The 23,531-nt window shown below is 36.5% G+C and overlaps 7 protein-coding genes across 12 annotated transcripts in view; 4 read left to right on the top strand and 3 right to left on the bottom strand.

Annotated features, from left to right (window-relative positions):
- The window catches only part of LOC128886115 (protein still life, isoform SIF type 1), a 22,882-nt gene extending 19,507 nt beyond the window's left edge, over positions 1–3,375 (bottom strand). Inside the window, exons 1-2 of the mRNA XM_054140704.1 lie at positions 3,106–3,375; positions 1–368 (exon numbers count right to left, since the gene is read on the bottom strand). The exon at positions 1–368 is cut by the window's left edge and continues 372 nt beyond it. The gene's annotated coding sequence lies outside the window, so the exon portion shown is untranslated. The remainder of the gene's footprint in view (positions 369–3,105) is intronic.
- Positions 3,376–3,955: 580 nt separating this feature from the next.
- On the top strand, positions 3,956–6,338 carry LOC128886125 (reticulon-4-interacting protein 1, mitochondrial). Its single transcript, XM_054140724.1, has 6 exons — positions 3,956–4,803; positions 4,902–5,134; positions 5,247–5,456; positions 5,529–5,641; positions 5,716–5,983; positions 6,064–6,338. Exons 1-6 carry the CDS (start codon positions 4,554–4,556, stop codon positions 6,169–6,171), a joined length of 1,182 nt encoding a protein of 393 aa, XP_053996699.1. The 5' UTR covers positions 3,956–4,553; the 3' UTR covers positions 6,172–6,338.
- On the bottom strand, positions 6,258–8,417 carry LOC128886124 (tryptophan--tRNA ligase, mitochondrial). Of its 4 annotated transcripts, XM_054140721.1 has the most exons (6): positions 8,170–8,310; positions 7,903–8,070; positions 7,442–7,704; positions 7,185–7,306; positions 6,617–6,887; positions 6,258–6,535 (listed from the first exon to the last, which is right to left on the bottom strand). In XM_054140721.1, the coding sequence occupies exons 1-6, from the start codon at positions 8,248–8,250 to the stop codon at positions 6,313–6,315; spliced, it is 1,128 nt and encodes a 375-aa protein (XP_053996696.1). In that variant the 5' UTR covers positions 8,251–8,310; the 3' UTR covers positions 6,258–6,312. The 4 variants fall into 4 exon arrangements, with proteins under 4 accessions (XP_053996696.1, XP_053996698.1, XP_053996697.1 ...); XM_054140723.1 differs by having other exon boundaries at positions 6,258–6,887; positions 7,903–8,003; positions 8,274–8,417; XM_054140722.1 differs by having other exon boundaries at positions 6,258–6,887; positions 8,274–8,408.
- Positions 8,326–11,037, top strand: LOC128886135 (uncharacterized). Its single transcript, XM_054140739.1, has 3 exons — positions 8,326–8,493; positions 10,049–10,183; positions 10,264–11,037. The coding sequence occupies exons 1-3, from the start codon at positions 8,326–8,328 to the stop codon at positions 10,381–10,383; spliced, it is 423 nt and encodes a 140-aa protein (XP_053996714.1). The 3' UTR covers positions 10,384–11,037.
- A 315-nt stretch (positions 11,038–11,352) lies between these two features.
- On the top strand, positions 11,353–12,768 carry LOC128886136 (uncharacterized). Its single transcript, XM_054140740.1, has 3 exons — positions 11,353–11,629; positions 11,771–11,883; positions 12,438–12,768. Exons 1-3 carry the CDS (start codon positions 11,612–11,614, stop codon positions 12,553–12,555), a joined length of 249 nt encoding a protein of 82 aa, XP_053996715.1. The 5' UTR covers positions 11,353–11,611; the 3' UTR covers positions 12,556–12,768.
- A 147-nt stretch (positions 12,769–12,915) lies between these two features.
- LOC128886118 (calcium-transporting ATPase type 2C member 1) lies at positions 12,916–20,348 on the bottom strand. 3 transcript variants are annotated; one of them, XM_054140711.1, is made up of 18 exons: positions 20,210–20,348; positions 19,697–19,784; positions 19,386–19,618; positions 18,388–19,240; positions 17,279–17,482; positions 17,077–17,166; positions 16,880–16,977; positions 16,506–16,764; positions 16,098–16,434; positions 15,634–16,022; positions 15,340–15,496; positions 15,082–15,252; positions 14,680–14,995; positions 14,391–14,576; positions 14,157–14,304; positions 13,996–14,088; positions 13,762–13,903; positions 12,916–13,665 (listed from the first exon to the last, which is right to left on the bottom strand). In XM_054140711.1, exons 5-18 carry the CDS (start codon positions 17,456–17,458, stop codon positions 13,529–13,531), a joined length of 2,703 nt encoding a protein of 900 aa, XP_053996686.1. In that variant the 5' UTR covers positions 17,459–17,482; positions 18,388–19,240; positions 19,386–19,618; positions 19,697–19,784; positions 20,210–20,348; the 3' UTR covers positions 12,916–13,528. The 3 variants fall into 3 exon arrangements, with proteins under 3 accessions (XP_053996686.1, XP_053996684.1, XP_053996685.1); XM_054140709.1 differs by lacking the exon at positions 18,388–19,240; XM_054140710.1 differs by lacking the exons at positions 18,388–19,240; positions 19,386–19,618; positions 19,697–19,784; positions 20,210–20,348 and adding an exon at positions 18,333–18,353.
- Positions 20,349–21,444: 1,096 nt separating this feature from the next.
- On the top strand, positions 21,445–23,431 carry LOC128886120 (uncharacterized). Its single transcript, XM_054140713.1, has 3 exons — positions 21,445–21,735; positions 21,817–22,028; positions 22,101–23,431. Exons 1-3 carry the CDS (start codon positions 21,454–21,456, stop codon positions 23,257–23,259), a joined length of 1,653 nt encoding a protein of 550 aa, XP_053996688.1. The 5' UTR covers positions 21,445–21,453; the 3' UTR covers positions 23,260–23,431.
- Positions 23,432–23,531: the final 100 nt, after the last annotated feature.

Below are 23,531 nucleotides of genomic sequence, written 5' to 3' on the forward strand. Positions count from 1 at the left end.
CTCTCTCTCTCTCTCTCTCTCTCTCTCTCTCTCTCTCTCTCTCTCTCAGCTTATTTTTTTCTTCTTTTACTTCTTTTCCATTATCGATACTCAACTGCCGATACTATCGATTCTTTTCAAATATCGAGACGATGCGAGATTCGCATCGATTGGCTTGTCTACAGACTTTTGGCACCGTTTTATTAAACACCGATTAGACCGGCGATTATTGTTTTTTTTAATCTGTTTCGTAGTTCTATTCTGGGAAGCACTGTACGTATTACAGGGACGACACCCTGTGATATAAGAGAGGATATAGGAGAAGATATCTTTATTGTCACATCGTTGCAAATGTTCGAAAAATCATCAGCTAGTTGATGACATGATCACTGAAAACACAATAATTTCGTGTATATTAGTTTAAGGTTATCGTTTCGATTAATTATTGTATTTTTAAAACGGAACACTTTTCCTTCGCTTAGGAATCGAGACAAAGAAAAACACTATCGATACGATAGGAAGAAAAACTGAACGTATAGGTAGTTTCATCGAGCCACATAGTAGTTTGAGTAAATGAATGCTCCGGCATCGTTACATTTCTCCGACTCGTTTAATTTGTCTTCCAAGATAGAACTGACCGGATAGGACCGAATGCAAATGGACGAACGAAACAACTTTTGTTTCATAGATTCGTATACAAAGAGTAATCGAGAAATCTGTCGGGACCACACCACCAGCTACAAATAGTTAAAAGTCGTTGGAAATAACATCCGAGTGAACGATGGCTAATCAATGAAAATCTTGCCCGAATAGGCCGTACATTTACTAAAAACTCAATTTACGCAATCTCTTTTTTTTCCTATTCTAACAAGAAAGTTATTCGAGTATTAAGAAAAGGTAATTACGAGGCGATACGATAGTAGAGACTAGAGATATTAGCAAAGTGAATGAAGCACGCCGCGACCGGTGCATTGCGTTCATGTGTCACGGATAATAATAGGGGTATCATCGCGGGAGGGTTACCGAACCGATCTTGACTCTTCGTTTAAATAATATTATATTAATATCGAGCTATTCGTTTCGTGCCTTCGTGCCTTCCCTTATTTCGCGACAACGAATCTTCTTCTCTATTAATTGTTTATGTAAAGCTCTTTTTATACATTGTTCGAAATTACGCTAATCGTCAACATTCTCGAAACGTGTACTCTAGTTGACGAGATGTTTAATCGCTACGAGCATTGTTCCGTTACAACGGTAAAGTGACCGACCTGTTAACGGTGAAACCGTGGACACGGGAATAGATTAAAGATCTGTTTTAATCGCACAAACGAGCATGCGAACAGAATTTAATCGAAACGACACGTTCGAACTTGTAATACGGCAAGAATGTAATTTTTTAAATGATAATAATTCGAGTCTCTCTCGCGTCTTTTTCGATCGATAAAATATTTCAAAGAACAACGATTACGACAAAGAATCGTAATAGCGAACAGGCAGACTATAGGATACTTTGTGTACTTGGATTACTACAAGTACAACACACAACCAGATGTCTCGTAGAGAGTCTTAGTCTTCCGAGTCGATTTGTAGAGTCGGTTAACCCAACAAAGACTGGGACAAAGTAGGCGTTTGAGTAACGTAGGCGTCGCTCAAGAGAACTTTCTAAACGCTATATCGATTTCGAGCCTGATGCGGTTACTTGCCGTCCGCGCCTAAACATGAATGGCGGGCGCATAAGCCGGCCACATCGTTCGAAAAATCAATCCCATTTCTTTCAATTTTCTCACTCGATGATAATAATTAACGTCAAATTATACCATCAACGTTTTCTTATAGATACGCTCACGCACAGAATGGAAAATTCCCACCAAAGGAAAAACTTTTCTCTTCTCTTCTCTTCTTTTTTCTTCTCTTTTCTTCTCTTCTCTTCTCTTCTCTTCTCTTCTCTTCTCTTCTCTTCTCTTCTCTTCTCTTTTCTTTTCTTCTCTTCTCTTCTCTTTTCTTTTCTTTTCTTCTCTTCTCTTCTCTTCTCTTCTCTTCTCTTCTCTTCTCTTCTCTTCTCTTCTCTTCTCTTCTCTTCTCTTCTCTTCTCTTGTTTTACACCACAACCGGATCTGGCATTTCGCCACTGATATCGAAACTTGACGAGAATCCAACAACTTTAGACATTTCTGATGTTACACGATGCGATAATCGTGTAGAATCGATGAGCAATACGCCGCGTCGTAACAAACACTATAATCGGTAGACGGTAGACGGTAGTCGGTAGTCGGTAGTCGGTAGAGAGTAGAGAGTACAAGTAGACGGTATAGTGTCACCGAAATCGGGAAAAACGAGTCAGCCTAGTTAGAGGTACCTCACCCTGGCGTTCTGGTAAACACTGCACCAGCCAGGATGCACCACCCGCTGTCCAGTGCTCAATCAACGCCCCTTGCTAGACTCACCGAAAAGAGACCAAGGTATGCGAGAAAGTAAGAGATAGGATGGTAAACGTAAGAGTAGAGAGGGGTTAGGGACGGTATCAACGAAGGGATGGGCTACCGTGTTCGTAGTAGAGGGGTGGGATCACGGTATCCACCCTTTCCAAAAACGAGTAATTCCCCAAAGATCACCCATCGACGAATAAACGACGATACATCTATCGACGTGCTCTCAACCTATTGCCTGTGCACCTGACACTTCACCAATTATATCTCAAATAAAAGATCACCCGTACGAAATATCCGGTATTTCGCGCGAAATCCTCGCGAGCGACGTAGCCATGGATACTGCAGGATCGAGCAAAAGAGGCGACTGCCCCGTTACCCACCTCCCCTTCTTCTACGAATGCGCGCCCCTCGACCGAAAATGTCAATATCCTCTCTTGCTGCGCCCGCGATGCGCCCCATGTTACTCTGAACAGCCCTGTATGCGTTTTCTATTCCACCCTCGCTCCTTTCCTCGACCACCCGCTCGCTCGCCCCCAATCACCGCATCTCTCGCTCGCTCTTACACTTCGGTTCTTACACTTCTTACCCTCGCTCGCTCTCTCCATTTTACCTCTCAACGCCCTCTCTGCAATTTCTTTTCCTCTTTATCTCTACTCTTTACTTTAGACAATTTTACAACCTCTTTTCTCTTACTCACCTTACTATTTCACTCACTTTTCGATTTTAAATCTTCCTTTCGCACTTTCATCACTAGTCGCGTTTACGTTCCATCGATAACCCACGGCATCTCACTGCTCGATTTTCTATCCAATTCATTGCTAAACTAATATGCCGTGATCGGTATCGTTGTCGTCGTTGTCGTCGTTGTCGTTGTTATTGTTATTGTTGTGGTCGTCGTCGCTGTCGCTGTCGCTGTCGTCGTCGTTGTCGTTGTCGTCGTCGTCGTCGTCGTCGTCGTCGTCGTCGTCGTCATCGTCGTCGTTGTCGTCGTCGTCGTCGTCGTCGTCGTCGCCGTCGTCGCCGTCGTCGTCGTCGTCGTCGTCGTCGTCGTTGTTGTTGCTGTAGCGTTTCTAGGTTTCTACTATACCGAGACGTAACCATAGCGATTGCAGATCGATATCAAACATGCGCATTTCCACATTTACTTATAAAATGCAAGAAAGAACCAACCTGGCAGCGAAGCTCTCTCCTATCATTTTTAGTAAAAGCTAAAATTGTGTAAAATTGCATAGATCGACTATTCTTCCCTATCTTTTTGCGTTTCCATTTCTCATCGTTCGAATCCTCGTTATAAAATACGAGTCATCTGTTAATTCTGAGATAGACCATAAAACATTTTTAGAAAGAAAATACGTGTGAATCAACCGTTTTTGTATCATTTATCATCGCAAATTTTGTAACGTGATGGATAAACACAGAGGTACCGAATGCAGCTTATATTTACGAACCGGGTACGATTATTATCATGTACGTACATGTTCGGAGACCCGTCGCTAGGTGGCGTAACCTCACGGCATTACCTCCTATTACCTGTTATTTGTTAACTGTTAACTGGCATCTCCCTCGAGTGCGTGATAAGAGATGATAAAAGGCGGAGATAGATCCACAGAATCTAAACACCCGTATTTTTGTAATAAACTAACCAACCAACTAACCTTCCTCGAGATATTCTAGCAAGTAACAATTTTTTGTAAAATAGTTTCAACGCTAATTTATCGTATAGAATTCTTTTGTTATTCGGTAAAAATAAATCATAGATGATTTTTCGAAACCATCGGTATATAAATTACAAAACTGTTGTAAAAGATATACAACATACATCGGTAGGCATTAAAAATTAAAGAGAAAAAAGAAAAGACGCGAGGACTAATGACAGCTAATAACGTTCAACTGGTATCACAGATGTTGACAAGTTGATCGTCAAACATTTTTTTTTTACAACAAAACGTTCAAAATAGACATTAAATTGTACGTTTATATGTAAAAGTAGCAATTTGTCTTGTTTAGATGAAAAAAAATTACTTTCACTAAATACCTATGTACATTAAGTGAAAACAACGCGAGACTTTCCGAGACGTTTGGACGTATAACCTATCTTTCAAATTGTCTTTCTGTTCGGTGTTTCATCAAAATTAATCGGAAATAATGCTGAAAAGGACTATATTGGATTTAAAATTAACGTTTGGAAATATTCGCTCGCGTTCTGCTAGTACGCTGTCGGTGAAATGTAAGAAAAACGTCCAAGATAAAATGCAAGCTTGGCAAATACACTCGTACGGTGGCCTGGAGGAATTGAAGCTTTCCAACACCAGAATTCCAATGATCACTAGACCAACGGATATTCTAGTAAAGGTCGAAGCATCTAGCATAAATCCGATAGACGTTGCTATGACAAGTACTATATACCTCGTTTTATATGTATATATAGACATCCGTTCTTTTCTCACAGTTTAACATTTCAAAAGGCGTATTTACTTGTTACGATACTATTAGGAGGATATGGAGCAGCTGTTCTAAATTTCATGCGAAAAGCAAAAAGTCTTACTGGTGAACGATACGAACAATTGGAGCTTCCGTTGACTTTAGGCAGAGACTTTTCTGGTACGATAGTTTCCAAAGGACACAATGTGGGCGCAAAGTTAAAATTAGGTGACCAAGTATGGGGTGTTGTCCCTGTAGAACGACAGGGTTGTCATGCTGGTTACGTAGTTGTCGATAGTACTTTGGTAAATATTAACGTTATTCCGTTTGATTGTTAGGAAACCAAAGGATTATTTCAAACAAAGTATGTCAAACGTATAGAGTATCGAAACAATTGAAAATATTCTGTCTCTGTAGGTCGATTTACGTCCTAAAAATTTATCATCCGTCGAAGCAGCTAGTATATTATATGCTGGCCTTACGGCATGGTCTGCTTTATGGATCACCGGTGGATTATGTTATAAGAGTACAATGGCCACGAGAAAAAATAATAGAATTTTAGTACTAGGTGGTTCGGGTGGAGTAGGCACATTGGCTATACAACTCGCAAAGGCTTGGAACATGCATGTACGTTGCTTACAAGATACACCAAACTTATCGTTTCTATGCGTTAAAAAAACATAAATGAAACTGGTTTAGGTTATTACCACTTGTAGTAGCGATGCCATAAATCTAGTACAAAAATTAGGAGCTGATGTTGTAATCGATTACAAACTAGACGATGCCGATTCAAGAGTAATCGCGGAAGGACCGTATGTAATTTTATAATACAGAGACAAATTTATGTCGATGTTTCGTACAAATTTCACAAAGACTTTTGCCGTAGATACAACATAATCTTGGATTGCGCTAATCAGGGGCCGAATCTAATACGATCCAAGGGTTTTCCGCATTGTACTTATATAACTTTAAATTCTCCGTTGTTAAAAAATATCGATCAACATGGACTAATTGCCGGTACAGTGAAAAATATAAGAGAACTGGTGAAATATAACATCCCAACTGCGGAAAATAAAAGCTTTGTAAAGTGGGGATTCTTTGCGCCTTCGCAAGTCGGAATTAAAGCACTTCAAGAATTCGTTGAAAGGGGAGAGGTATTTAGAAATATGTATGATTTCACCTTTCCTTCTGCTACATGTATAGCAATTTACAAAACATATCTATTTCATTTCAGGTTGTCCCTGTAGTAAAAAAAGTATATCAATTCCATGAATTACCATTGGCGTATGATAGAGTGGCTCAAGGTCACTTACGGGGTAAATTGGTTGTTGATATGAGATAGTATTCTTTCACTTAAAGAAAACAAAAAACCAAAAAAAAAAATAATAATAATAATAATAATAATCCAATGAATGAGTAAAAACAATATCATACAAAATTATTTATTCCATACAGATTGAGCATGTTTTATTGTCGATAGGTGTTAATTATATTTTTTACATTTTTTTTCATTTAAGTATGTGTTATTTGCAAAGCCAACATTTTCACGAACTTGATGCCAACAATTTGTGGCAATTTCTGTTGCTTTTTCTCTACCACCTTTCAACACTTGTTCCAAATATGCTGGTTCTTTGATCAATTTTGAAAATTCTTCTCGAATTGGAGACAATTTCTCTATAATCAAATCTGCTAACGCCAATTTATACCTGTTCGTACAAGTAAAGAAACTTGGTCGTTTATACACCCATGAAAAATCAAAATATGAAATCTTAAACGCATGTACATACTTTCCAGTGTCTAGTCCTTGCGCTTCTAAACATATCTGGCTTGGCATTTTCCCGGTAAGCATAGAATGAATGGAAATTAAATTTGCTACACCGGGACGTTTTTCGGGTTCGTAAGTTACCTCTGATGTACAATCTGTTACAGCTTTCTTTATATTCTCTAACAATTTATTAGGCTCGTCGACTATGTCTATTTTACTTTTCGAGTCCAAACTTGATTTTGACATTTTCTTTAGAGGATCGCGTAGAGACTTTATTCGTTGACTCGCGTCATCTATATATGTATACATTAATTTTCTATTAAGGATCTGCATGTAGATATCGTACAAGCAGATTCGTCTATTTGTATAATTGCATGTTGGTATTCATGTACACTTATACGTGCAGTTATAAATATTAAAAACTCTCGATATAACAGTCGCGTCAAAGGAGTATTCGAAAAGCTGTTTCTGAGACTTGTCCACCTCTACGACTTATACCTTATTCTCTATCCCTATTATATCGAGCGTCTTTATGTTATGCTGTAAATACATAAAAACATATACATGTTAGGGGTACTTAAATAAGTTACCATTTATCAAAGAGTGTGGTATAGGGAAAGTATCTCCAAACTTTTTATTGAACGAAATAGCCAAGTCTTGCGCTAACTGAATATGTCGAACTTGATCTTGCCCAACAGGAACATGAGTTGCTCTACAATGTATATTTCATATACCTCTTCCTTGTGGGAAAGTAGTTAATTTTTTTTAAATATATTCTCTAAGATAATACTGAACGAAACTGAAACATTAATGAAGATGTTTTTGATATCTTGTATGCAACATTTACCTGTATAATAATATATCGGCTGCTTGTAGAACAGGGTAGATATATAAACCTAATGGAACGTTTTTTAACGTTTCGCTTTTCTCCTTGAACTGAGGTAAGTGTGCTAACCTAGCTAAAGTTGTTATACATCCCAGAACCCAGCATAATTCCGCGTGCATAGGTATAGCGGACTGTTGAAATAATATGCTTCTCTTTGGATCTATGCCGCATGCTAATAACGTCGCGGTAATTTTTAACACACTTTCGTATAGCTCTTTGGGATCCTAGGACATTTACTCTTAATACGCATATTTACATATCTATTTTGTCGAAAAGTGGAAAGTTAAGAAACGAATCGGACATAAATTAAAAGTAAATAATGGTAGAATTTAAAATCTAAAGCATTCTTAACGAAGCGATATCTTTCGAAAAAGAGGTATTCGTATTTATACAGATCGCAGATTAATTTTTTTAAATCTTACGTGTGGCAGAGTAATAGAATGCATATCTGCAATGCTCCAAAGAACATTTTCTCCGCTATCCTGGAGTTGCACCCAGTTTCGTATAGCGCCAAGGTAATTACCTAAATGCACATTTCCAGTTGGTTGAATTCCCGAAAATATTCTCTTTGAATGATTACACTTTGATACCTATGTCATGAATTCGACGTGACAATTTTTTAACAATTGTACAATGAACATACTATATTATAAAATTCGATAAAATCCAGAAAAACTTGTAAAACAAACCATTCGTTTGTACAATCTTATGGATACGCGTTTGGCTTCAACATTTTTAAACATAACGGTACTTCTCAGCAGTGGAAACATTTTGAACGTGTAATAATAATTACGTTTTATTAATGGCTATGTTGGGTAGAAAATAATAACACGGATTACTCTCGCATGCTTTTTCTAGGGTCACACGGTGTCACTGGGTGTCACGGTATGCTATGCGAGCACATACGAGGATACGAGCGATACGAGCCATACCAACACGGCCACACGCACTCGGAATCTCGGTGCTCGGCAAGTACGCATGGCGCTGGCATCAGCTACGACTACGATACCTTAGTATAGTAATATCGATAGTAAAAAATGAAATTTAAACTGTACCACTATCCTAACCATATTTAGAATATTTTTTGGAAAGCTTCGAGAAATAGACCGATAGGGAGAAAAGAAAAGTAGTAGTGTCGAAGAGTAAGTCGAAAATGTTGGATCGAGTTCTTGAAGTGTAAACACAAGACCGTAGAAAAATGTATTCTCACTCGGTAGCCTCATTCGCATCTCGCTATAGGCTATAGTAGATAGTACGCTAACGGCTAAACAAAGTATTCACAATCACAATCACAAAGGAGGCGGCGATGGTGGAAGCAATATGGTTGCCGGCAAGGGTTGGAAAATGGAGACCGCGCCGCGGCCTTCATCAAGATGAAAACCTGAACCGAGTAATTCTATCAGCCACCGTCCTCTATATCCGTAACGAGCTTGATAGGCGTACGAAGCACGCGGTCCATCATCGGGTCTAAATTCAAAGACCATCTTCTTTCTTGTATCCGGGGAAGCCACTAGTTTCACCAAACCCTCGATACTGTTCCGTGGCCATTCCCAGAGCCGTCCTCCCGACCAGAGGGTTCGCAACATCTCCGACCATCTCGAGGAAGACAAATCAAACGGAAGGGTTCTCGCGACTCGCGTTAACACTGTACCGTTTGATTCAACGACTATACCTGTACACACCTGTACCTGTACACACGACGATAACAGAACATGAAAAATGATACAATTTCACGATATAATTAAACTTCATCCCAGATAATCTTCACTTACCGCCCATAGAAACGCTAATGTATTTACATTTACAAGTCGCATTTTGTTCTCTTTGTTCGAACGTTTGAACCTTTGGGTAGGAACAGGCAGAAAGGAATATCGCATCGTTCGTTGCTTCGAGTCAGCTTTTTATGGCTAACTTTTTCAGGGGAGGACGCCCACGCCGTGCATAGAATACATCGAGCGTCGATCGGTTCCGAGACAATAAATTGTCATTCAACCAACGAACCAAGCAAGTACGGCGCGGCGTATAGTTTTTTCAAACAATTCGCGCGTCATTGCTCGCGATCGGTTCTTTTTACTTTCACCGGTGCGGTGTAGTGTTTCTGTTTGGTATTGCGCCAGACGAGAGAAATGATCGCGACGCGACCAACGGATTTTTTACTCGCATAGCTATATGTATGTAAACGGCCTTTGGACGGTTACTCGGTTAGGTTAGTTGGTATTCCGCACTCGTTCAAATATCGTGGCTTGACCGTTAACGTTGCTAGAGTCGACAGTGTACTTGTACGTTGTACGCGATCACCCCCGAGAACGAACGACATGAATCTCCCTCGTAATTCGGTAGATAACGCAATCACTCGTTACCTCGTTTAGCTCGCTTGTGATACGTGATACGCTGCTGGAATTTTGTTAATTTATCAAAAATTAAATCATTTAAATGTACTTTGACGCGAACAAACGTCGAGAGAATTCTATGAAATACGAAAGAATAAAATCTATTATGAATCGAATCCTCTGGTTAGGTGGAAATTGTTGTAATTTCAGGTAACTTATTACATTATTTGTTTCATAGGTGTTTCTGACTTTTATCGTGGTGATATTTCACGCTGGCAGGTATACAATTTCAGCCGCTAATCCCATTACCGTTTTTTCATTTATCCACGATTTGGTACAGTATAACGTGGCGGGAGTACCACTCATCCACGAGGCAAGTATAACGAAACTCTGCAAAACCGAAAAGAAAGATAGACGAGCTGCGTTAACCGTCGTGCAAATAATCCTTGACAGCAAACGCAGTGGGATTTCGAGCCAGAGGTCGGTAAACAGAGAAGAGTCAAGTACGAGCAAGAAAATGGTCGTCACGGTGAAATTGCGATAGCAAAGATTGGCATGGGTATTGGACTATGAGGATACAAGATACAAGGTACAACGGACTATGAGCAACGTTTGCACAAACACGACAACTAATAGTCATTTCGAAGATTGTACTGTTGTAATCAGAAATCCATGTTACGCTATAATGGGATCAAAGTCATCTTCCCGTTCAAGGCCACGTTCCTTCGCTGTCGCGAATCACGTTTGTTCGATCCTTGTCAGGCACAGAATAGAATAAAACATCTGGGTACAGATACGGTCAATGGGACACGAACAATGTCGGTAACAAACTGAATGGTGAGATTAATTAGCTACGCAGTGATCTTGAACGGTCAATTGACTTTATTCCGACTGTAGTCTCTACGAAGGTCTGTTATACATATACAAATTCGAATAATATAAATAAAGTCAAGAAATACGTTTACTCGAATAAGGAGGGGATCGGTCATTTTTACTGTCTATAATTTACGCAAAATATTTCATAAAATGCGGCTATAAATGCAAGATATAACGAAAGTAACGAACGTTAATCGAAACGTTATAAACTCCTGTGAATACAAACAAAGTTTAATAGAACGAATGAATGCACAAACTTTATTACGAAACACTAGTTGAATGAAAAAGTTATTTCCAGTTTCAAAATGACGAGAGAAATTTTTCTCTGACCTTGTGAAATGTTAACCTGTACCGTCGCGTAGTCGATTCTTCGATGTATTTTAATTAACGTAAGTAAAGATGCAACGGTGTGTGTCGAAACTCGAAAGTTCCTCTTCGGCATTGCGACACATCTGCTACGTGCGGTAACGATACAACTGTACAAGATACAAGTACAAAGTACAACGCGTCCTGTCCAGTCCAATCCTGTTCGACTTTCACTCGATGTGACTCGATGGTATCGAGTATCGAGGATAGAACAGAACAGAACAGAACCGAACCAACCAACCTAGTGGAATCTCAGTGGGGAAGCGTGTAGAGAAGAATCGTAACCGTAACTGTAACCGTAACCGTAACGGATTCCTAAACAAGGTAGGGAAACGGTGGAGAATCAGAGAAACGAAAACATACGGATCGTACGGTTAGCGTTAGCGTTAGTAATGATGTCGGTCGCTACTTTTCATCAAACAGATTCAATTTCATCGGATAATTGAACCAGTTTTGCTCAAGAGCGAAGAATCGACTGTCGCGGATTCGCAGTTGCCCGTTACACAGTGACAAACTTTCGAAACTTTCCTCTTAATATACATACCTTGCAATCATCGCTATGTCGAAACACACTACCGTAAGTACATATTTTGATAAATTTTTGATAATTATCAGTTAAATAACTGACAAATGAAATGGAATAATCGGGCGACAAATAAAGTGATCGTAAAAAGTTTAAAGAAAAAAAGTATTTTCCTAAAGAATGCCCTGCTTTCAGTGGACGGCAGTCATCTTTGCCACACTAATCGTCGCCTTTCTTGTCGGATTAATTACTGAAAGCGTAGCAACGATAGCTCAACCGAAGGCGCCTAATTTTCAATACTTCGAACGGTAAGGAACTAAAAGCACGATACGATCGAGTCAACTGAAAATTTATAATAGATCAAAGAAGACGTGTACAATTACGAAAACAACTACATTGGTATTCTCGTGCTATCGTGTTATCGAAATCGGTTGTTCGAAGAGAATGAATATGTAATTCGACGGGAGAAGAATCTAGACGAGCGCTGAAAACCAAAGGGTCAACGATTACTATAAACAAATCTTAAAATATTAGCCGCCGATGAGTGATGATGTTTACAAAAAATCGTTAAGTTAATCAATTATCTTGTAGAATTTTTTTTTTCCGGCTTATATCGTTTCATCTTGCAAATATTTTTCAATTTCTCTATTGTATATCCGTCAACCTCTACCTCTACCTTACGATCGATTCTGTTTGAAAAGTGCTCGTCCAATTCGACTTCCTTTTGCGGATTCTCTCTAGTTATATTACTAGAGAGAATATATTACTATATATATATATAATACAAATGTATCAAATATTAATTGAAAGTAAATGCAATTACAAAATTACACTCACCTATACCTGTTTACATATATATAAGGCCCAAGTACCGCTACCCATACTATGATGAAAACGGCAGAGGAAAATTACTCTACGGCTACGGAGGACCAGACTTGTATCAATATAAAACTTATAGTGCTCTGGAAGGAATCCATTAGTAACTGGGAGTACAAATCACGCTACAAAGTAAACTACTCGACAACCTTTCGATAAATTGTGATTATCGGTATATAGATAGACGACTTTAGAGTTATACATACATATAACACATATACGATTTTGGTTCCAATTACAACAAATTATATACCACTCACGTGCAAATAAATATTTGTAACCTGCGATGTATTGTAATATATTGTATAATATTGTTTTTATTGTTGTTGTTTTTATATTATTCCTTGCTTACGGAAAACATATTGAATATTATCGTACAACTAAGGAACTAAAAAATTGTACTTTTAAATGCAATCGGTTGTGTATACTTGATTACTTCGTAAACATGTGTTTCTTGCCTTGAATTTATTTTACTAATTTGTAATACTATGTAACATTGTAATCCGAAAGACTCTATTAAGAGTAAACGAGCAGATGTGTTTTAAGAGAGAGATAAATTACTTTGCTAACCGCGCAAGTTAAAATGATCGCGTTTTTTTTAGTCTCGATCACTATAAATACGAATTACTAAACGGTTACCTTTATGATTCATCTTAAACGAAAAGTGTGTGGAATGTGCATGATGTCACTAGAGTCTATGACGCGTGTCTAATAATCCCTGGATCGACGAGACGTGAAACCAGCTTAATCTTAACGTCTAAAGTCCGATTATCATACATTAGAGAGTCAAAAAATGTTTAAATGTTAAAAAGACGCAGTAATTTGCGAATAGTTGACGTGTTGACAGCGCAAGACGATGTTTTCGTTTCGTGACAGGTGTACATATAAATTACAAATTACAAATGTGCACACATAGTCCAGTGTATAGCGAGATAATGTTGATAAACGAACGAACGAACGAACGAACGAACGAACGAACGAACGAACGAACAAAATGACTGACTACTACCCGTCCGATGTTTTGGATATTTATTCCAAATGATCCTTGTCCGCCTTGTCTTCGGCAGACTCCAACTGTCATACAAAATCCATCTCGGACTTATTGTAATATTGTGTACCTGCCCGTCGCCGTCTGTAAACCTGTCTCTCTATCAATTTTTTTATCTCGCTAACCGCAAAAACGCTCGACGTTAGCGCAACCAAGAACAATATATCTGCGGAAAAAGAAGAAACAAAATTTATCGCTTTAATCTTGACTAACAAACAGGTTATACATTATACGATACGATTTCAATCCAATTTATGTATACCCTTTGCTGTTAGAGCCTCGGTTTGAAAAACTCGTTGCAACGGTGGAAAGTAGATCACTAACATTTGACCTATTACTGATAATGTAACAGCTACCAGGAACATCTTGTTACTCCATAAACCAATAGTGAATATTGATTTTGTCTAAATTTTATACATGTATATGTATTATGTTCAGTTTAAGAACCAATATAATTAAATGCTATTAACAACAACAGCTATCGTACACTTCTTACCTGCGATCTACAACTTAGAGCATTGAACATATCAAAGAAAACGAAACATGTAAATGTCATGGTTGTATCCCTTGCAGTGGTACCATTTGTCATCTAATCGAAAAAAATATTTGAATGTTTGCAGGATTAAATATTTTATTTCTAGTGAAACAATTTCATACCTCCTTGTTGTAAACCCACAAAGTGCCAACAATGATAATAATGGCAGACAATAGTACATTGAGAATAAGTTGCCGTGTAATCATTGGTTCCTTTGTGTTACGTGGTTTCTGTTTCAAGACGTCCTTGTCGACTGGTTCGACTCCGAGACTAACAAATGATTACATAGAATAATTATCTAACATAATGCATAGGTTAGTCTTAAATCATTTTTCCGATTTACTAGTTTCGGTTACCTTTGAGCGGGCGGACCGTCCATAATAATATTAATCCAAAGTATTTGCATGGCATTTAAAGGATTCGGTATACCCATCAAAGTAGCAAGAGCAATTAAAGAAAGAGCAGCTATACTGGTACTCAATTGAAATCTTACGAAATTTCGTATATTATGAAAAATTCCTTTTCCTTCTTCGATTGCATCGCTAAAAACATATACGCATACATATATGTACACGATTAAAAAAGATTCGTGTAAAATAAAAAGAAATATTGGTAAGCAAATGCGTAATGACTACTAATATGTACATAATAGTTCCAAAATCGTCATCAAGTAGAATCATGTCCGCAGCTTCTTTACATACATCGGTACCATTTTTACCCATGGCAATGCCTATATCTGCTTTTTTTAATGCAACTCCATCATTTACACCATCACCTGTCATTCCCACTATATTTCCTTCCCTTTGCAAGGCTTTAACGATGCATAATTTGTGCTTAGGCGTAACACGATAGAATACACTAACATTATCGATACATTGTTCTAATTGGTGTTCGGACATTAAATCAATCTCATCTCCAGACATTAGCCGCGAGTGAAGTACATCTAGCCCAATCATACTTGCTAAAATAGAAAATCAGATGCGGTGCACTACTGTAACGGTACATTTAAAGAGTATACCGAACGAAAATTACACATGCGTATTATACCTATTGCCGCTGCAGTTTCTTTGGCATCACCCGTAACCATCTTGACTTTCACGCCGCTGTTAATCAGAGTTGTTATAGATTCGCGAACGTGTGGCCGAGGAGGGTCGCATATACCGACAAGACCGACATACACAAGATCTTGTAATGAAGTACCGCGTGCCAATCCAATTACTATAATCATTTCATTTATTCGAATATATGTAGACAAATAATAGAGACAAGTAAAGTTAAGTTCTAATTTTGTAAATTATAGTTAACCTCTTAATCCTTGTTGACCGATATCGTAAGCTTCCGTTAGAAATTCTTCGTCTTTCTTTTGATTAAGGGAATACACTTGACCATTAGCAGAGTACTTGGTACATTGAGATAAAATTTTTTCCAAAGCACCTTTTACAAAATATATCTCTTGCCTATTCTGTAACGTATCAAACGTAAGAATATTAAGATTTAAAAAAAAAAAGAAAGAAAAAAGAACAAGAAGAAATAAGCCACGAGAATACCGAATAGTAATTTATCTCGAGTCAAGTTGCATGCGCTAAAACCTTGTATTACCTCTCCGTATTTTGGTGCACATTTCACAGCCATCATTTTTTGTTCCGACGAGAACGGATATTCTTGTAGCCGCAAATATTTATCAGCAACTCCATACATTCCGTACTTTGTGGCTAATGCTATCAGTGCACCTTCCGTTGGTTGACCAAGCAGAGTATCGTTCTGTATTATAGCATTATTGCATACGCATCCTACTTCTAGCATATTACTGATAGCGGTGCGCGCAAGGTCATAGTTATCACATTTTCGAATTCGAACTTCTCCCTTATCGTTATAGCCAGCTCCGGTAATATCAGCTATATATCCTTCCGAGGTTACAAGGATCGTCGCAGTCATCTCGTTCTTTGTAATTGTACCAGTTTTATCGGAGCATATCACGTTCACGCAACCTATGCATCGACAATATAATATTTACCCGTTTACGTCTGAATAAGATAAATGTTACGGACTGCACACACACATACCGAGTGTCTCAACTGTTGGTAATTTCTTGACAATGGCTTTTCTTTTAGCCATCCTCATAACACCCAGTGCCAAAGTTACAGTTACAACAATAGGTAAACCTTCTGGTATAGCTGCTACTGCCAAACTTACGCCGATAGTAAACATTTCAAGTATAGCTTTGCCCTGAATCCAGCCAAGAAGCATAATAATACCAATAATACAGAACGAGTAAAAGGACAACTGAGTGCCCAAAATATCCATACTTTTTTGAAGCGGTGTCTTTGGAGCTTCTTCAGCTTGCATCATAGAAAAAACTTTTCCAAATTCACTTTTTTCTCCTGTATTCACTACTATCCCCTATAAAATGTTTTTAATTATTGATACATTTTACACGCTTGCAAAGACACATTTCCTATGGTGCAACTTACTTTTCCATTTCCACAGCGCACCAATGTACCCATAAATGCTATATTTTTCTTCGTTGTTAACCCATTGGCCTTGAGTAACGGAGTTGTTGACTTTTGTGCTGGTTCAGTTTCTCCGGTAAAACTGCTTTCATCGATCGTTAAATCTATTGCTTCAAATATCCTGATATCTGCAGGTACTCTATCTCCGATGTTCAAGTAAACTATATCACCAGGAACTAAATTACGAGCGAGAAATGTTTCTAAACGACTCTCTCGTAAACTGAAAAGAGTAGTAAAATATTAACTATACTAATACTACCGTATATATATTATATATTCGTGTATAATTCGTGTTTATAAAATACATACGTAGTAAAAAATATAAATTTACTTACCAATGACAAGTTGGCGGCACCAATTTATTTAATTCTTCTAAGGATTTTTCAGAGCGATATTCTTGCACAAACGCAACCGTTACTACTATTATGATAGCCTAGAAAGAAAAATTGTTCATAAGTTTAATATCTGCAAGGATTCGAGTACTAAAAAATAATTAAATTTATAATACAACGAGGATAAAAATAACACTCACTACTGTAATACTGACTGCATCGTCGAATTGCTTCATACATACGCTAACAAAAGCAGAACCCAGTAGTAGTAGAATTAAAGGATTTTTGAACTGGAACAGGAGATCTCATTATTATTACTGTTGTTAATATACAACTATTAAATCTGTATTTTTATTTAGATTAACATATAGTTAGACGAACAAGGGGAAACACGTAACATACTTGTTCAACGTATTTCTTCCATGTTGGTTCTTCTTCTTTTACACTAAATTCATTGTATCCGACTAACTGTCTTCGATGATCAGCTTCTTGCCACCGCAATCCTGTTCTAACATCGACGTGTAACCTGGCTGCTACTTCCTCTGCACCAAGGCTGGCTGCTTCGTTAGTTGTCAACCACATTTCTGGGGATTGATCTTTATCACCCTTGAACGATAAAATGTTATTTTTCTCTTAACGTTCTTCGACTAACTTGTTAAGATTTGTTCACGTGTCTATATTAAAGGGTTTTTACTGTAAGCTATATTATAAGCTTATTATCGTTGTAAAATATTACTTGGAAACTTTTTGAACATTTAATCCATTATTTAGGTACCTATTTATATATTTGTTCTAGGTACTTGTTTATAAAAAATGAGCAAGTTTTTTAACATATTGCTTATAAGAAAGTATTAAAAGTGTACTATGTATATCGATATTTAATTTATTGTACAATTAATAAACACAAAATGCAACAACAATCTATGTGTCAAATTAAAGTTTAATGTAATACATAATAACGTTTGCTCGTTGCATATTCCGTTTGGCTCATGAACATATTTATATATATATACATATATATGTTTGCATACGCATAGTAATGATGCATCAAATAATAAATCACATCAAATGTTAATTATTTTTACTAGTATTTCATGGTATAAAAAAGTAACGACTATTTTATAACGAATAGTTGTTCAAAAAAGAATTATGTATCGTTGCATCAAAATATGAATCATTGCAAATCCTAACCTTGACAGATTTCAGAAAAACACAAGTCAAATTAAATACATAGGATACATACGCAGCTTTCTAGACATTTATTTTCAAACATAAATTATAAATACATATTTATATAAATTAAGCAAACAGATAAAATCAATAACATTAAGAAAATGTTGTAAATTCGGGAAAGCAATGTAATGAAAGTTCATATGTATACATTACATGTACATATATGCAATAGTGTTTCACTTAATGCATGTATGTTGCATGTACATAGATATAACGTGTTTACATTATCGTAATTTGCTCTAGCGTTGCTATACACGTACACGTACACGTACACGTACACGTAAACATTAATTAGACACTTTACATCCTATAGTATTGCAATTGGAATTGTATTATTACACTGTTACACAGTTGATACCTGGAACGACATTCCAGCACTTTCTACTACATAAAGGGATTTACATAGATCTATATACGTGGATCTACGATCTTACATTACACTTCGTGAACTAAACATTTATACAATTATTTACGGATGTAGATAGTTTATTTTTCGCGTTGACGGTAAATTATGTCAAAAATTAAAAGAAATTGAAAATGTTTAAATAACCAACGGAGAAAACGAGAAAATCACCTATTTCGGTTTACATATCGCGCGTTGTACGAATTTGTGTTATACCATACTGGTGGTGTTTACTGTACTATATATAGACTATTTTAGCCAAAGATAAAAGTGCTAAGATATTTATTTGTCAAGTTTATACTGTTAATACGATTGAAAACTTGATTTCGATAAAATATTTCGATTCGACCCACCTTCTGTGACATGTTCTTAGGTTTTGTAATCCATTGATTTTCAACCATTTTCAAGGCACATAATATTCGTAAAAGTCATTAAAGAAATAATAAAAAAAAAAAAAAAAAAAATGAGGAAGAGTAACACAATTTTTTGTTCCCTTTCTACACTGCGGTAATCCCTCGAGTAATGTTTTGTATGTAACTTTCGTGTAGCACAGCTTTTGAATATTTGATGCAGATTGTAACTATTCGATTTTCTGTTTTACCGATTATTAATCCATTTCATTTTTAACTCGGAAGACTATATTGTTGTACTTGTTATTTTAAGGCAATTTAGTCACTATGTTTGCAGCTGAGTACTCTTTGAACAGATGCTACATATTACGTGTTTCACTGTTAGAAAATTAGTAGTTATTGAAAACAAATAACATGTGTATATCTGTCCTCATCGACGTACAAATTTTCTTGTTGTTACAACACACTCTGTTAGCAAGGATGAATAAATTGCAGAAATTATTCGACCTTAAGCTAATCTTACCTCCCTCAATACTGTATTCTTGTTACGTTCCTTGTCAGTGGCAACATTGACTTCATTGTCATCTAAAAGTTGTTCGTACTTCTTATTTGCAGTGTCTTTCATTTCTCTGGATGTTTCTCTTTTTCCTTGCTTTTCTTTAGCTTATCCCTGTAAATTGTTACTTTGCTGCGCAACACGACAATTTGTTTTTCTTCTTAAAGTCAAATCCGTACTCTAGCAGGTTTTGCATTTATCTGTTTCAAATAGAGTATATTGGTCCGGTTTTACAATTTTCGAAACAAGGAAACATATAATTTATGGTATATGTATACCTGTCAAAACACCAACAGAGTCATTGAATGCATACATGCGTATACATCAAGTATTATACCAATTTACAAATTTTTAAAGGAAATTGAACTGGAAAGAATATTTTCTTTGTGAATGGAATGGCAATCATGATTAAAATAAATATAAATTTCTCGCTATTTATATAAGTTTAATTAATTTAAAAAAATAAAGCTGACAAACACATTTTACAATACATGCACTCTTAACTGCTACTTTCGAATTAAACAAAAGATGGTTTTATCGATTTTTCAACGAAATGTGGTTGACAGAGTATCTATCTTAAATTTACTAACTCTAATTAATTGATACTTAACTGTAGTTGTACAATTTGTAATGAAAAAGATATAGCTACTCGGTTCTCGATACTTTGAATCGATAGCTAAGTTCCTTCCATAAATAAATAAATAAATAAATGTGATTGCATGCTGGTTTTTATATTTTCGAAGAAAAGGAATAGATAAATAAATATAGAATTCTCGATAGAAATATCGTACCCTTAAGAATCGTTAAGAACCTGCTAATATCCGAGGCATGTCAAGAAACCGAACTCTGATGTGCTGGCAGCAGATAAAGCTCGATATTTGTGAAAAAGTATGTACGTTTCAGAATAATTAACCAACTTTGTTGTCTTTGTTGAGAAATTACGCATTCACTTGTAGAAAAAGGACTGGTAAAGGCAAACGCAATGATCGGTTGACGCCAGTTGACGGCAGTTGACGTGTACGCGTAACCACGCGTAACTACGGAGTACTACCAAATGCTATATATCTACCAAGTGATAAATATTGAGCAACGATATAGTGTAAGTAGTAAACAGTAAATAGTAAGTAGTAGTAGTAGTAGTAGTATGTAACGAGCAGCGCTGCTCGTACCGTGCGTAATGGTACTGATCTGGGGCCTGGGCAAGCGGGAAGCTTCCATCAGGTTCTATGGAATATGTACCTACCTAGTAACTATATACGTAATTACTTATTAATGTTACTGGTTACTGCTTCATACGGCACGTTTGTGTATGCGTTTATACATAAATATGTATGTATATACTTATACATCTTTCTCTATATGTAGTTGTATCAGTTAAAAGTGGAGCAACTTTGTCGATCTAGCGTAACATTTATGTAGTAACACTGTGCACTATGAATACTTTTACTGCATTGTATTAAAGTATTTGATAACAGAAGCAGTAGGTAGATTTATTCGAGATAATGCCAGAATAAGTTATTTATAATGCATGAACGTATCGAAAAATCGATATGTTTATACGTACATCTACGCATGTATTATATGGAAGTAAGGTGTAAAAAGGTCGCTGTACGATTCGTTTCGAATAACTCGTACCGATCTAGTAAAAGTAAATAAATGAATTCAACATCTTTCCCCATTTTAATTCTATTATACAGTTTCCAACAATTTAAATTTAAACAAATTCGCTACAACATCCCGACAGAGGCCCGTGCAATACCGCAATGTATCCGTTTTTACCTTTTTACTCGATCAAGCTATTTTACTGACCTCGTGACCTCAACACGCAAGAGCAAAGAGAAAAAGGAAAAAACCGTCAGGCAAAAAACTGGAAATAAGTACAAGCAACTGCAAATAACATTAAACGACAATTGAACTAATCGAACTAATCGAACCACATTGAGCTTATCGAGCCTAAGATTGCAAGCAGTTGCAAGCTGACAAGTATTGCAGCAAGCTCGTGCACTGATAAAGTTCTTTGCTAAAATAACTTTTAATGGAAGCAATAAAACCGGTTAAAAATCTAGCGAAATGTGTGAAAAGTGTGTGCCCATCGGCAGAGGAACTTGGTGTAATTACAAATAATGTTAAATGTGATAAATGCGGACTCGTATTTCAAAACGAGCCACGATATCGTTTACACGATCTGAAAGTACATCAGCGAAAAAATTTAGACAAAGCAATAAAAGAAAATGTACAGTTTCACTGTCCTGTAAAGTCTTGCATTTACGCACCAAAAGCTGAAAGACATTTTAGTAGTATGAAGTATCTTAAACAGGTTAGTATTCATTTCGTAAAGTTACATCGAGAACGCTTTGAGATTTACATTTAAATTTAATCTATTTAAACATACGTTTAGCATTATCTTAAAGTACACGCAGAAAAAACATATGCGTGTACCCATTGCGAAAAAAGTTTCTCCACCGAAGCAGCAAAAGAAGGTCATATGCGAGTATGCGGAATCGAATTTACTTGTTCTTGTTCCAAGACATACAATTCTTACGAAGCATTGCTTACGCATGCAAAACGATCGTTGCATACTGTTAACGACAAATACAAAAGTTCTTTAAGGTAAGCTGCTTAAACCAACCTAAATATGTACCTAAATATAATTTTATATTGTTTCATTTCATACTTTTTCAGACGCCCAAGTTCTAAAACAATGCATGTGATTTTACCGTCTAGTCGAACAGGCAGAAATAAATTAATTACTATTTTACCAATAAATCAAAACGAAAGAAAAATACTTAATTGTACTGGTAATTCTGTGGAAAAAATTACTTCGGATATCGGTGTACAGACAGACGACTACAAAAAAAATAAGAGAATATCGAGTCCGTTAAAATATACGAACAATAGTCATTGTCATAATGGAAAACGTGAAATATCTAAAGAAACACAAACAAATGTTTCTCAAAGAATCAAACAAAATGTAATATCTATGGAAACGCAGACTACGGAAGCTCTGCAAACTTTTAAAAATTCGCTAAAGATTCAAAAACATAGCAAAAATTGCGTCTCGCAAAATTCTGATTACTCTTTGTTGAAAGAAGATCTGAATCTTGGCAATTTTACTTCTTCGAATTTATTTCCTAATAGTCCGCTACCGCTTCGTCACGATGTTGGTTTACAAGACTTTTGGGAGGAAAAAAGTACATCGGGTACTCAAACGATACCTGAAAAAGATATGTTCGAAGTTCTAAATGACAATGTAACTCAAACAGAATTTGAAACGTTTTACGATCACGCTACGAATCCGTTGGTACAATGCGTTCCAAAGAGCACCGTAGCTCTTATGACTTTACCTTATGTCGAAGAAACATCGACAACTGTCGAAGGATATTCTTTTGTGCCGTCAAATAGTATATCAAGATCGGATCCTATGCTTACAGATAAAACTTTTGATGATAAATTTAGCAGTATAGAGACTCAGACGGAACAAGCATATTCCCAATCATTTTTCGATTCTGATACATTAACAAGATCATTCGCGTTAAGTTCTAACATTGAAACGCAAACTACTAATAATCTCGATAATATGGAACTATTGTATAGTAATACATGTACGCAAACTTGTAACGAAATACTGCCATCAGACTTGGGATTATCTAATATACAAACACAAACGGCATGGACTCAACTGGAGGACACTACTGTCTCTACAGAAACGCAAACAAAATCCTTGATATGCGAAACTGGATGTAACATCTCGATAGGTGTATGTCGTTCCTGGTTAAATACTCAAACTAGTCATACAGAAACGCAAACCGACTTACTCAGTATTTTTGAAAGTCTTCGATAACGAAGTGTTTCATTTTGTGCCCTATAATACACAAAATATTTCAAGTATAAAGTCGACGTAATTTGCATTTCATGTTATATGTAAAGTTTACCATTAAATATTTTCGTATCTTGTATGTATTTTATAAACTAATCGTTTGAGTTGCTGCGGATATAAGATGATTTTAAACTTTCTGTGTTACACAATAATCACTGCCGCCGAATAAAAAGAATATACATTGCTGGCAATGTAATTACATGTAACTTGTTAATAAATCTGTCAACTGAAAAACT

Source organism: Hylaeus anthracinus, unplaced genomic scaffold (assembly GCF_026225885.1).
Source record: "Hylaeus anthracinus isolate JK02 unplaced genomic scaffold, UHH_iyHylAnth1.0_haploid 11982, whole genome shotgun sequence".
Taxonomy (NCBI): domain Eukaryota; kingdom Metazoa; phylum Arthropoda; class Insecta; order Hymenoptera; family Colletidae; genus Hylaeus; species Hylaeus anthracinus.

Coding starts and splice junctions, on each gene's coding strand:
- LOC128886125 (XM_054140724.1), top strand. CDS start 4,554: ATGCTGAAAAGGACTATATTGGATTTAAAATTAACGTTTGGAAATATT. Junction 4,804..4,901: donor GATAGACGTTGCTATGACAA/GTACTATATACC, acceptor CGATACTATTAG/GAGGATATGGAGCAGCTGTT. Junction 5,984..6,063: donor AATTCGTTGAAAGGGGAGAG/GTATTTAGAAAT, acceptor ATTTCATTTCAG/GTTGTCCCTGTAGTAAAAAA.
- LOC128886124 (XM_054140720.1), bottom strand. CDS start 8,250: ATGTTTCCACTGCTGAGAAGTACCGTTATGTTTAAAAATGTTGAAGCC. Junction 8,071..8,169: donor TAAGATTGTACAAACGAATG/GTTTGTTTTACA, acceptor TTCATGACATAG/GTATCAAAGTGTAATCATTC. Junction 7,705..7,902: donor ATTCTATTACTCTGCCACAC/GTAAGATTTAAA, acceptor TAAATGTCCTAG/GATCCCAAAGAGCTATACGA.
- LOC128886135 (XM_054140739.1), top strand. CDS start 8,326: ATGCTTTTTCTAGGGTCACACGGTGTCACTGGGTGTCACGGTATGCTA. Junction 8,494..10,048: donor GCTACGACTACGATACCTTA/GTATAGTAATAT, acceptor TTTGTTTCATAG/GTGTTTCTGACTTTTATCGT. Junction 10,184..10,263: donor GAGTACCACTCATCCACGAG/GCAAGTATAACG, acceptor AATCCTTGACAG/CAAACGCAGTGGGATTTCGA.
- LOC128886136 (XM_054140740.1), top strand. Junction 11,884..12,437: donor AATTTTCAATACTTCGAACG/GTAAGGAACTAA, acceptor CATATATATAAG/GCCCAAGTACCGCTACCCAT.
- LOC128886118 (XM_054140709.1), bottom strand. CDS start 19,487: ATGAAAGACACTGCAAATAAGAAGTACGAACAACTTTTAGATGACAAT. Junction 16,978..17,076: donor ATGCAGTCAGTATTACAGTA/GTGAGTGTTATT, acceptor TTTTCTTTCTAG/GCTATCATAATAGTAGTAAC. Junction 13,666..13,761: donor CGAGGCTCTAACAGCAAAGG/GTATACATAAAT, acceptor CTTTTTCCGCAG/ATATATTGTTCTTGGTTGCG.
- LOC128886120 (XM_054140713.1), top strand. CDS start 21,454: ATGGAAGCAATAAAACCGGTTAAAAATCTAGCGAAATGTGTGAAAAGT. Junction 21,736..21,816: donor GTATGAAGTATCTTAAACAG/GTTAGTATTCAT, acceptor ACATACGTTTAG/CATTATCTTAAAGTACACGC. Junction 22,029..22,100: donor AAATACAAAAGTTCTTTAAG/GTAAGCTGCTTA, acceptor ATACTTTTTCAG/ACGCCCAAGTTCTAAAACAA.